At 39.0% G+C, this 13,313-nt stretch overlaps 1 protein-coding gene across 4 annotated transcripts in view; it reads left to right on the forward strand.

Moving 5' to 3' along the window:
* The window catches only part of LOC102236503 (signal-induced proliferation-associated 1-like protein 1), a 74,410-nt gene that overhangs the window by 48,838 nt on the left and 12,259 nt on the right, over positions 1-13,313 (forward strand). For all 4 annotated transcript variants that reach the window (XM_014471070.2, XM_023347644.1, XM_023347643.1 and 1 more), the window contains 7 exons: positions 5,300-5,879; positions 7,343-7,441; positions 8,057-8,232; positions 8,683-8,970; positions 9,550-9,699; positions 10,115-10,245; positions 13,089-13,186. In XM_014471070.2, the coding sequence (XP_014326556.1) occupies positions 5,300-5,879; positions 7,343-7,441; positions 8,057-8,232; positions 8,683-8,970; positions 9,550-9,699; positions 10,115-10,245; positions 13,089-13,186 (1,522 nt within the window). The remainder of the gene's footprint in view (positions 1-5,299; positions 5,880-7,342; positions 7,442-8,056; positions 8,233-8,682; positions 8,971-9,549; positions 9,700-10,114; positions 10,246-13,088; positions 13,187-13,313) is intronic.

The following is a 13,313-nucleotide window of genomic DNA, read 5'->3' on the forward strand; positions in this document are numbered from 1 at the left end:
GATGGAGGAATGAATAAAAAACCTAAAAGAGTTGATTAAATAAACACAAAAAGGGATTCTACAGGTTTATTTTATCAACTAAAATTCTAATCTCAAAAAAATTGTGTCAAATCTATGGTAAGCACAACAATGTATTTCACATAAACCACCCTCCATCACAGCTGAATGAATGATGCTCTGATGATGCCTGCAGTTTTCTACTTCCTGAAATCCATCATGAAATGGCTGCAAGTGTTGTGAGATGTCTCTGTAGCTCAAGAATTATTACTACTTTGTCAGAAATATATAATATGAACATAATGCACGCTACCCACACCCATCAGCTAACCTTGCTTTTAGGTTCCTGTTTGAGTTCAGCTTTGAAAGGAATTTTATTCAGGTTTTTGTCTACTTCTTATCCTGTTTGCTGTTCTTTTTTGTTGTCACACTCCGTTTGACTCCAATCATTGCTGTTTTTAATTGCTGTCTGAGCAACTTGTGTGAGGCCTTAATCTTCCCCCATGTGGCTACTTCATTACAGAGCAACAACACAAATAAACACACGTAAGCAATGAGCCCTGCTGCACAGTGAATATTGAACAAATGTTTTTATGTCTTTGGTCTGTGATTCATAAATGTGAAAGAAAACTTTACATGATGCACACATGAGAGCCTCAAGTTTCACAGGTCAAATATGAGTCATGGTCTCCATGGAAAAAGCACATGACTAAGAAATGATGCATTAAATAGAGCTTACAATAATAATGTACGGTATTTATTTTACATTGAATAGAGCATGGATATTAATGCATGGGAAGGGGTTAAAACAAAATTAAGTTTTAACTCATCTAGAAAGCCATACTTTTGGGAGTGTAGTGTATATAGTGCTTCACTTGTGCACATTGAATTTTTGATATGAACATGTGTGGACATTTATAAAAGAAAGAATTGGTAGGGCGTGCCGTGGTGGAGTAGGGGATAGCGCGACCCACGTTTGGAGGCCTTGAGTCCTCGACGCGGCCGGCTCAGGTTCGATTCCCGGACCCGGCGACATTTGCCGCATGTCTTCCCCCCTCTCCTTCCCCCTTTCTGTCAGCCTACTTTCATATAAGGGACACTAGAGCCCACAAAAAGACCCCCCCCCCCCTTGGAGGGATAATAAAAAAGTAAAAAAAAAGAAGAAAGAATTGGTTAGTGGAGAAGTCTGCTTTTTTAACATTCTCAGTGAAGGGTTTGAAAATCTTAAGATTTCTGGTGTTTTTTTAATTTAAAGTCTCCAATCTATCTTTAAATGTTGACTTGATGCAAGCAGAGAGAAACAAGGTAAACTTCATACACCTTCCTCATATTTCTCTCCTGAATACGTGTCCATCTCTGAACTCCCCACAGCATAAGGTATTGACTTGGTTTTTGTTTTGTTTTTCTTTTTCTGTTTCTTGGCTTGTTGAGCTGCTGTTTGTGGATACTGGAAGAGCAGACTGCCCACACACTGGATATTTATAAGCCCACAAATCACTAAAACCACAGGAATTTACCCTTTGATTTTCTTTGCTCAACCTCCTGCCATGAAGATCACCAAGAAGCCTTATAGTCCAACATTTCCCATTGTGCAGCATTCCTCTCTTTCTTGCCATATTAAGCCTTACCATTCTTTTCTCCTTCTTTTAAATCATTTCAATCTTGTATGCAATGTAATTCTTTACTTTTCTGCCCCTACCTGTATGTATAAATATCACCATCAATGCGCTCTGTCCTGCATGAGTCACAGGTCCTGGCTTGACTGACTCACAGGTGTTTGAGATCAGAACAAGTGATTTCAGACCATCGGTATAATGCATTTAGCAGCATCTGTAGTGATTGAAAAGAATAGAAATAAAAGGTCTCATTCTCATTGTTCTCCCTGCTTGTAGCCACTTTCAGCTCTCCTCTCTAAAATACCGCGTGTGATTCATTACTCATTTGCAGAGTCTCAGGCATATATAGCCACAGTACTGTCAGTTTCTTGCGTAGGAGTTGTCAACATTTTTCAGATTGCCTGTGCATTACTAAATGTCTCTGTAAGTTATTGACATTGCATAAGTCTTGAACACCCATCAGTCATAACATTATGGCCAGCAATAGCACTGTCTGGTCTGTAGCTACGCAGACAAAATGTCATCTTTCTTTTAACACTTGGATGATTTTCCTGACTAGGTTAGGGTACAGGACCTTGACTGTTGAGTTGGACCGCAGGAGCCAGACTCTACTCCAAACTTGCATCAATTGGCCCTATTGGTGGATCACTTCTGCTGGTTCCTTTTTAACCATTTTTCATAGCTTTTGACAGGGAATTGATATGTTGGACTATCAAATATAGGTTGTCAACAACATCTATACAGCATCTATACAACAACATTGTATAGATGCTTCTATTTAGGCTGAGATAATGTATTAAATATATTATATTTTCTGTGCCAGTAAGACGCAATAATACAACCAAAATGATGATATTTAGCCTTTGAAGAAATCAGGCCAAAGTGAGATAGATGTGGGGAAAAGAAAAGCACAAAGCTGCCAGAAGACAGGATGTCCACTCTTCTTGTGGTTTTGAACACAGAAAGCAATGCAAGAAGCTTACTTCTGCTTCATTGTTTCCAGTTCCCATGGACACCCCCACAGTCCTTAAGTCTTTCTGTATATGGATGGGTGGTGCAAACACAGCTGTTTCTCAGAACATTTGTGTTATTGTGAACGGGGCCCAAGACCTGGAAAACATGGAAGATAAATGTGTTGTCAGGTCTCTGAAACCAAGAAACAGTTTTTTGTACTTTTGTAACCGAAAAAGGCAAGTGCCATCAGGTAATTCTGTATTAAAGAAAGGACATTTTTTGTTTTCCAATGCCAAGTTCTCCTAAATCTCTTCTTGTATTTGTTTGTTGTGAGTTGCCTTGTTAAGTTGATGCTATATGCACTCTTCTGAAAAGGTTTGAACCTCAAGGTTTGACCATGGTTGATTTGCAACTCCCCAACTTCTATGGTCTCGTTGCGGTTAGAAAATGGTAATTTAGATGTTGCCAATCAACTAAGTCAGTCTGCTGCTAATCAAAATGCTTGCACGAAATACCTGGCCAGGTATGGCTCTTGCCACCCCCAATTTGGTACCAAAAAATGGGGAAGAATCACGCAGAATCTGCAAATGAAGATAAATCTGGCTGGGAATGATTGATGATTTAATTACTTTCTTGTGGAACTAACATTATGTTCTCCATTAGATATAACTCTGCCACACTTTGCTTTTGGCTGAACTGAAATCAGTCTTTGGACCTTAAATGTGTCAGTGACTCTTGTTACACATGAACCTTTTTAAAGTTCAATATTGGTTTTCGAATTGGACCGCTTTAATTGGTCCTGACCTTAGCAGCCTTTGGCAGACTTCGGTGCAGTCTCTGACCACGTCCTCAAAAAATCGTAACTGTTAAACTTCACATCCCTTCCCTTAATAATTGTTTATTTCAGTTTCAACATATCAACCTACATGGATGTTCAGTTGTGGCTTAAAATATCCTACTAAATGACATCTGTCATTATAGGGTAAAGAACATGCATCTTTTTCACTTGTCAATGATCGATGTTATGACTGCTGATGTCCAAGCTTTCCTGCTTGGTCATATTGACTAGACTTTAGCTATTTCACCGTAGAGGAAATTCAGACAAACCTTTGAGACACTAGCTTTTTTCCACTGCTTCCATTTATTAAAAAAAAAAAGTACATCCTGCGATGCCATTTCAGCCAGAAAAATGCTTCCTCTTTCATATCAGTCTGTCACAAGCAAGTTCAGGTGGGAAATAAGCTGTCAACAATTTGAAGGCTGGTATAATTGAACACCACATGTCTCCAGTGAGGACAGGATGTCTCTAAAGTATGTTTAGAAATATGTGGGTGACACAGGTATTGCTTATTAGGCAATGTGATTAATCCCAGTGTCAACATGTGTGCTGATGCTTGTCAGCGGGGAATTGTGTGGGATGGGGGCTATGACTCCCTGTGCCTCTCTTGTCACCTGGCAATTATCACCTGTGATGGGATTTTGTGATTGAGCTCTTTTGGTTGAGATTAGAAAAATTAAGCCATGTAGGAATATGAGCTCTCTAGGTCAGCATGTTACTTGACACCTTTTTTTGTGTGTGTTTTATTGTCTCTTTCCCCCACCTGTTTGCATTTTTTCCCCTTTTCGTCAGCCATTTATTCACTCTTTTCTCAGAAGCCTTTTCCATTTTTTTTTCACCCAGGAGTCACATTTGGCTAGAGGTTTGGAAAAGTAGTCATGGTGCATCCTTTTCTTCTCTTCCTGTTTGTGCATGACGGCTCAGCTGAATTATTGACATACCAGAAAGGGCAAACTCCCTCAAATGGCCCTTCCAGGGTCTTATTGAAGGGGAAAAAAGCATATAATTCAGCTTATACATGCCTTAAAAATAACCTCAAGTAAACACACCAAAGTTTGACAGTGTAGCAGAAATTTTAAGCAAGATAGTATATGTACATGTACAAATGTCTTTATTAAAACTGAAACACAGCGGTTATTCTTGCTTGTGTTAAACCAGCCTAACATATTGATTAAAATGGATAAAATAACATTATCTATGATATATATTATATTTTATTTAAATGCTTAATCAGATCCATAGAACAAACCCCAGTTTAGGTGTAGTGTTTGATGGTTGTTTAACAAACTGTTATTACTGGTTCAATTTTACTCCTTTTAATAAAAAACAAGTATATCAAGCTAATGTTGATTGGTCATCCGTTTATATAGCTGGTCTGCAATTAGTTTTTCACAAGTAGAATTTGTTAGAACATCTGAATTATTTTATTTGGAATTGATGGGAGATCGTATCTTTAATGACTATCCTTCATTATAAAAAAATGTATCATTCAAAGTTTTTGCAGTTGAGTCTGTAACTATTTAAAACATTGCAAATATGCAAATTATCTATATTAAAATATCACAGTCTTAATAAAATGTAGATATTTAAGTCTGAAAAGTGCATAATTTGGAAATAGAAAAGCTTTAGGAATGTTAAAAAAAATGAAAACATTTTCATACTAAGCATATTATAATTGGATCCCTCAGTGCTATAAATTGCTTAAGCTGTTGATTGAAATTTTCTGGTTCCCTTGTTCTGTAGCAAAACAATAAATCAAATCAAAAGTATCTACTGCTTGATGTCTGGGTTCAAATTTGCGTTTTCAAACTGAGTATAACTACATTTTATAAATCTGCTTCTCGAGTCTCTCTTTACATGTCTGCCTGGCTAATTTGTTTCTTTTTCTTCCTAGTGTGGCAGTCACCCGTTCCAAAGACATGCCTTCATTTGGCCCCCCTATCCCAGAGGGCGTTACCTTTCCAAAGTCATCAGTCTTCCGGGAGTTCCTGCTGGCCAAAGTGATCAATGCCGAAAATGCTGCTCACAAATCACATAAGTTTCGTGCCATGGCCACCCGAACGCGCCAAGAGTACCTGCGGGACCTGGCAGAGCGCCACACCACCAGCACTCCGATTGATCCCTCTGGAAAGTTTCCTTTCATCTCTTTGGCTCATAAAAAGAAAGAGAAGACCCGGCCTTACGAAGGAGCGGAGCTGCGCAGTCTCGGAGCGGTGACCTGGCCGGTTTACGCTGAGGATCATGGGAACGGAGGGGAAATCGAGGCCCTGTTGGCTATTTCTAATGACTTCATGATCCTGTTGGACCAGGAGGCCAAAGCTGTGGTGTTCAACTGTGCCACTAAGGATGTGATTGGTTGGACTCTCAGCAGTCCTGCTTCTTTAAAGATTTTCTATGAGCGAGGAGAAAGTGCGTCTCTCAGGAGCATCAGTAATAATACTGAGGATTTCAAAGAAGTGGTCAAACGTCTGGAGGTAAGAGGACTCACACCTACACAATTCCAGAATATTTACTTAATACCAAAGAGAAATTAAATGCTGTTGTAACTCAATATACATGTTTGATGGTGATAACATGCTTTGAGGAAGGGAAAACAATCTTCATGATGAAAATTGGATCAAATTCACTTTTATTTAAATACCAAAAATGCTTTTCCCACTTACCTGGCCTACTCACAGACTCTCCTACTATTCAATGATGACATTTTTATTTTCGCATGCGAGCCTGTCGTCTCTTCATGCGTTTCACTTTATTGAGGGGAGTTTCAGAAACACCTCTGGACAACATTCTGCTAATGGCTCATACACCTACACATATAGTGAAGTGGATGCTTGTTCGTTCTTAGCTGTTTCCATGGAAACAGACTGGGGAAAAGGTGTTTTCTTATGTAATCAGTGGAGCTTTAAAAATCATTCAGTGTTGCCTTTTGGTTTTGAAAGGTATAAATGCATGCGTGTTTACGCGTGTGAATTTTTTTTTTCTCATGATGTGTTTATGTAACTTGAATTACGCAGAAATTATGTGCATTTTTGTACTCTTGCACACCAATAAATTTCAACAAAAGTCCAATTATTCATTATAAAATATTGCTTTGTATGCAATTGGCTTTTGATTAAAAAGAGGAAGTGATCAAACTTTAATTAGTTTTCTACTATTTGTTTCTACCTTATGCTTTTCATATTTTTCACTTTTTTCTAATACTCTTCATTGCCCCTATTAACACAGAAATGTTCGACTGCAGTAACTTTTTATATAAGGCACTTTTCAGTGAAGCTTGACTTTTTTGGTGAGACAGAAAAATGCAGAGGTGCCTTTAAGCCCAAAGATGCATCATTATAAGAAAAGAAATAGGATATATGTAGTGAGTAACAATAAGAAGAAGTTATTTGTAAATTACACTTGCTTTCACAGATCCAGATGAGTTAGCTCACAGTGGAGCTAACTCCACTGTGGACTCTCACTGTGGAGTTTTTTTTTCCAAGTGTTCCCATTTTCAGCCCTTCAGATGAAGCACAGTTTCTTCTCAGCCCTCTTCTATCCTTGCCTGAACAATAGGAGTCACATGATAAAACAAAAGTTCAAAGGAGTTTCTTTCTTGTAACTTGTCTTTGTCTCCACGCAGACTCGGATTTCACCAAAAGAAAGAACTTTCCGTCTTGGGTGTCATTTGTTGAGTGCACATCAATTCAGAAACCAGTCTGTGTGATGTAGCTGCATACTTTGTGCCCTAAACTCTCTTGGGCCTCACCTGTATCCCCTAAAATCTTTCAGCTTCAGTAGAACCATGTTTTCAAAGACACAGAAATAAACTCACAGTTACAAACAGAGGCAGTCCTTCCAGCTTTCCTAAACGGATATTATTTCAACTTGGAAAAGGACATCTCGACCTGTGATCACTTGATGTTTCTAATTCTCTCTCTGCCCTCAATCTGTCCAGTTTCTAACTAAGGGCTGTGAGACATCCGAGATGACTCTTCGGCGAAATGGTCTGGGGCAGCTTGGCTTCCACGTCAACTACGAAGGCATTGTGGCAGAGGTATTGTTTCATAAATGTTTTATTTTGCACATTTGGTCATGATTTAGGTGTTTTACTTAAGTTTAAGTAACTTTTTTTCATATTACTACCTACATGAAACAGCAAATCAAAGTGTTTAGTGCCATAAGAAGCAGTTTGACACAGAAACCTATTACCTGCGTTTCCTAAGGAAAGTGTAAGTTGGAACCGGGTTATTAAAGATACCCTGTTGAATATTTTACATTGGCTAAAAATATCTATCGTAAGCATATGCAGTAAAAAAAATGCATTAAACTACATTTCATCAGTGCATATTTAACTCTGTTTTTGATGCAACTTACTTATAATTTGGCTGGCTGGATATGAGACTGCAATAGTCAATAGTCTCTCTTTTATTGTAAACAGTGATTAATACTCAGACAGTTGGATAACCCCTGGATTTTTGCAAATACAATGATTTAGGCTTTTTAAAAATGTTTTTCAAATGTTCTCCAGTTTAAAAAGACAAAAAAAAAAAACAATCACAATATTTAAATTGTATCTGTTAATGTGATTTTCTTGATTAGAGACTCTAAAGTTAGAGTAACCAAACCCTAGAAATATGTCGAAGCTTCAATGAGACTTTTTTGTTCACAGGTGGAGCCGTACGGATATGCTTGGCAGGCGGGACTCCGTCAGGGCAGCCGATTGGTCGAAATCTGCAAAGTTGCTGTTGCGACTCTGACCCATGAGCAGATGATTGACCTCCTCAGAAATTCAGTGACAGTGCGTGTTGTCATCATCCCACCACATGATGACGCCACTCCACGCAGGTAAGTGGACGTGAATATATGTAAACAAACTCACTTTGACACCAGATATTCTGTGAATAGTGGTTTTGAGGTTGTATGTTTAGTATTTGGCATCAATGTGTTAAGCTTTAGAGTAGAAGGTGTTCCTTAAAGGCGGAATAATTTAAATCTGACTGGACAAAAACAAATGCTTTTCAAGCCTAATTTAAATTAGCTTCAGAATTGCTTCCACATGGTTTAACTTAATGTCTGAACTTTTTACAGGCTAATAAAATCAATCTACTTTTACAGATGCAGCTCATGAGCGCATCGGGACTCGAATCGTTTTAATGTGCAAATTGTAAAAGCTGAGGCTTTGAGGCAGTAGAACAAATGTGACCTTTATTTGTGTCATTCAATATTCCCAAATCCCAAAGCCACGTGAATGACGAGGAATGTTTTAACTCAACCCGATTGTTCCTGTCTTTGCAGGGGCTGCTCCGAGCTCTACCGAGTCCCGGTGTCTGAATACAAAGGCAGCAGCACAGACAGCGGCTCCTTTGAGTACAAGTTCCCATTCCGCAGCAATAACAACAAGTGGCAGAGGACGTCCAGCAGCCCTCAGCAGTCCCTGACCGCTTCACCGCAGCCCCACACCCCCAACCGAGCCATCAGCCTGGGCAGCTCGGTGGGGAAGACCCTGTCTGCTGAGAGGCTGGAGAGAGGCGCCGCCATTCCACGCAGCGTTAGCAGTGACGGACGACCTCTGGACTCCAAGAGGTCATAGCTGTTTAAATATGTATTGATAGAAATACATAAATAGTGAAAGAGGGTTTGAAATGTTTTTTTTTTCTGGAAAGTATGGAATATAAGTGTTCTTCCTTTAGTGTATGCTTGATCATTTGTAACAAACACATCCTTTCTGATTGACTTTTTTTCCCCCCATTGACCGATTAATAACTGGAGAAAAAAATGTGCTTAATAGGAGACTTTATTTTTTTATTTATGTATTTATTTTTATTGAATTTCAACCAGGTGAAGCTAAAGCTGCCACCAGGGGAGTCCTGGGTAGAACAGAATTATAGAAAAACATTTTTAAAACTTGAAACTGTATATATTTTTGTACAGTTTTGGCTTAACTACTGATATGAGTGTGTTCTTATTTCAGCAAATGACCTTTTTTAGCATTTGTATACTCCAGTTAATGATTAATTAATTGCTAAATTAGTCGACGACTGGAGGTAGCATTTACTGTATTTACTCTGGCATGTTTTTTAGTTTTTCCATTCACTGTTGTAGCTTCTCACTTTCCAGTGAATACGTTTCCAAAGTGTATCTCTATACTTGTTTGTGTTGCAGGATGTCTCCTGGCAGTGAGAGCTACAGCCTGGCCTCTTCGCTGGCGTTGGGTCGTTCGCCTCACAACCGCAGCTCTCCCAGCAACCTGTCTTGTTCCAGTGAGGCCTCTGGAAGCTCTGCGCACTGGAGGCAGAAGTCCATGCCTGAGCAGTAAGAACGACACAGGAATTGTTTGTCGAATGTGTGATACCCAAACTCAACATTTGTATCCTGTAAACCTATAACTTGCCCTGAGGCACTCACTTTGTCCTGATTATTCATCCTATGTTTATTTCAGTGACATAAAAGCGATGGTGCAATCATCACTTTTCATATTTAGAGGACATCCAATATATAGACTTTGGCATTTCAGCCCACAGAAGTAGATTACATTGAAAATACAGTATATTTGTAAGACAGTTGTAATATTTCAAAGTAAGGTGCTCTCACTTTACTTCCACCCACTAAAGCCCTGAAGCAAGTTTTCATTACGTCTTCCTGTCTTTTCTTGCTCTGCATCTTTTATCACTTGTAACAAGTTTAAAAAGTATTGGCTCAGATTTTGTGTGATTTTCTGTTTTGACAGGTTTGCGAGCAGCCGACATTCACCTATGTCGTCAGAGAGACGAGAGGCGGCTGGAGAGGGCGGATCGAGCGGGAAATCCACCACCAACTGGTCGAGAATGGAGGAAGGCGGAGGTGAACGAGGGTCAACAGGTGAAGTATTCCAGGTTGTCCATGTATCCTTAGAAAGACTTAAATTCATGAATCTAAAATTAAAGCCTTAAAATGTCTTAAGTGTGTTTTAAAAAAATGCAATTTGGCCTTAAATACGTCAATTGCAGGTCTTAAATTTTGTGGTGTATCTTGTGGAACTTTTCTGCCAGGCAAATGTTTGAATCACCCATAAACATAATTGCGTTCTGTGACAGAAGGTGATTGCAGCTACTGCTAACTAGATGCTAATTTATTTTAGCTAGCTTGTTAGATAGGGCATAGTATTTTATCGCCTGTTGGCTGGATGACATCTCTTATGTTGCCAACCTGTACGGTGCTGCATTCATTCTGTGCTTAAAAAGACCAAAACCATTAATATTTAAAATATGCATTTTGCTTTTGTACAAGTCTGTTTGCTAATGGTCTTTAAAATGGTTTTAAAAAGTCTTAACTTTGTGTTGGTGAAACCTGCAGAAACCCCATATTCAATAATTCATGTTATTGAAAACTAGCTCAAATGTGCAGAGTTCCCCTCCGGTTCTGTTTGCTGTTAACGTACGTCCGAATGCAAATGTATGCAAAAGGTAATTTTAAACATACAAAGAGTGGGTGCAGTTGATGTATGCAATGAGGAGGAGACGGCACACGAAAGAAATCCTCCATATTTATCTGTGCTTTAAAACCCTTTGAACTGACAGGTACCGTGAGGAGTATGTGAATAGTGATTACATAAGCTGTAACTCTGACAGCAGCCTTTCTTAACCCTCCCATCGCCCTTCTCATTCCTCCTCCCATTGCCCTGCAAGTTGTGAATTATAAAGCCTTTACAGACATCTTAATGTCTCTGCAAACAAAAAAAGGTGGATGTATAATAAAATCAGCCAGAAAAAATGTTATTTTCTTTTTGTTGTTCAATTGTAAGAGTGAATGGATTTTCATCTTATACACTCCTTTCTATTCTGAGGCTTATTAAAGGAGAAGCGGAAGACGCGTCTGTCTTTCTTGTCAACACACCATCATTGTGTGCCTTTCCTTCCCTTCCTGCTTCCTGTCTGTCTCTCATTTTCCGTTGCTTCTCGTTTTCCTCTCATTCGTCCTTTAATTCTCTGTTGCAAGAATTCTCCCATCCACTTTTTAAAAGCTTTCTCTTTATATTCTAGCCGTGTTTATGCATTCCCCAAAGTCTGCCTTTCTCTTCTGATTCCAAGCAGAATGTTGCTTTTGATTTTTGACCAATTTAGTTTCAGCCATGTCCTCAACCTGTTGCTGACCAGCACAATCGCAGTTGAAGGCCTCAGTCTGTCATTTTGTGGTTGTTTATGGCATTTATGTCATGATTGGTTAGGGAGGAACGATCCGTACTGGGGCAGCTGAGCTTAAGTCAGCCAAGATTCCAGCCTTCAAAAAGCCCTCTCTGTTGTGGTGTGGTTTAGAGTTCTGTCTTTTCCTTTTCCTCCCATTTTTAACTCCTGACCCTCTAGCTTTCAGCAAGAATGATGTGGCCAGGCTCTGTCCAGAAATATCAGAAGTCACACAAAGTGCACTTCGTTCATTTCAACATTTTGTCATGCTACAACCATACATTTCAGTGAATTTTTGTGTGATTTTAATGATAGATCGACGTAAATTAATGCATAATTGTAAAGGGGAAGGAAAAGGATAATGTTTTTCAAGTTAGCTAAAAATCTGAAAAGTGTGGTGTACATGAGAGAACGCCTTGTAAAGCCACCATTTGGTCTTTTGGGGTATGTTTCTACCTGTTGGGCTGGGCAATATAACAAAAATATTTGTTGTATTATGCTTTGCTTTAGCAATGTCTGAAATGACAATTAAGAATGTAAATTATATTGCCTTAGCATAATTCAAATCCCTTTCCTACATATGCCAAAAATTTCAGAGCTCGGCTTATTTATACAAACACAAAAAACATCCCTAAAAAAAGATTAGCAGGTGAAATGAGGAAGTATGGCAGCACTGTTGGAAATATATCCACCCCATCATGCGTTTGCGGGTTTCAGGGTCAAATCTTATAATAATTGAATTTAAATGCATGTTGAGGTTTTCAGATTTTCTTCCAGTTTACGATTACGACACTTTGTGTTTATCACATACCTGGAGGTTTAAGGTTGTAGTATAAAGAAATGTGAAACGGTTCAAGGACACTGTAAACATACTTCTTATCTTGTTTAGATGATTCATCAAGTAGAGCATTTTTATTTATTGGAAAGTTTTAAATACTAAAGTGATTAGTTTGGCTTATCTAAAGCAAGTTTAAATCAGTCAAATTTACAATATACTAGATATAAATCCACAGGAACTCTAACAATCCGGCTTACACCCAGCTCTAATTAGTGCAGAGAGCCCGTGGGATGCAGTGCAACCGTACAAAGTAATAAATATTCTAAATGAGATGGAAACTACGTTTTTAGATTCATCCCAACAGATGTTATGCTTCCACCCCTAGCTCTCCCTGTGTCTCATGCTGCTGTGCTCATTAACTCCCTGCTCTGTGTATCTTATTGCGTAACAGATAGACAATTACACAATAGTCCCATTTATGTCGAGGTTTACTTCGGGACTCTTTCATGCAGCACATCTTGCCCAGAGCAAGCAAAGCCAGCAGCAGGGGGATGCATTTTTGTTTGATGTGTGTTGTTTTTGATGACAACCGATCTGGGATTTTGTTAATAGACGATGAAAAGACGAAATGAAAATAAGAGTGCTGGGTGCTTCCTGGCGGTTTTGTCGCATAATGATCTATTGAATTATCAGCAGCTTTTCAGTGCTGCAGGGTCTGTCTGCGTATTTGTCACCAACTCTGGTTTGGTTTGATGTTGTTGCAGAGGCTCCAGCTTCCAAGTCTGGCCAGGGCTACTCTGGAGCGCCTCGCATCCAGAGGCAGGAACAAGTCATCCACCTCTCCCCAAAGAAGGGCAGCCAGGTCAGGATGTGAAGCATTCCTCAAAGTCTCCTGACAGTACAGTTTGTTCCTTAAAATGTCAAACTTTTAGTTAATTAAATTAGTGCTTGTATAACGTCTTGTCACAATGGGTCACTCACTTATATAA

This window comes from Xiphophorus maculatus, chromosome 15 (assembly GCF_002775205.1).
Source record: "Xiphophorus maculatus strain JP 163 A chromosome 15, X_maculatus-5.0-male, whole genome shotgun sequence".
In the NCBI taxonomy this organism is placed as follows: Eukaryota; Metazoa; Chordata; class Actinopteri; order Cyprinodontiformes; family Poeciliidae; genus Xiphophorus; species Xiphophorus maculatus.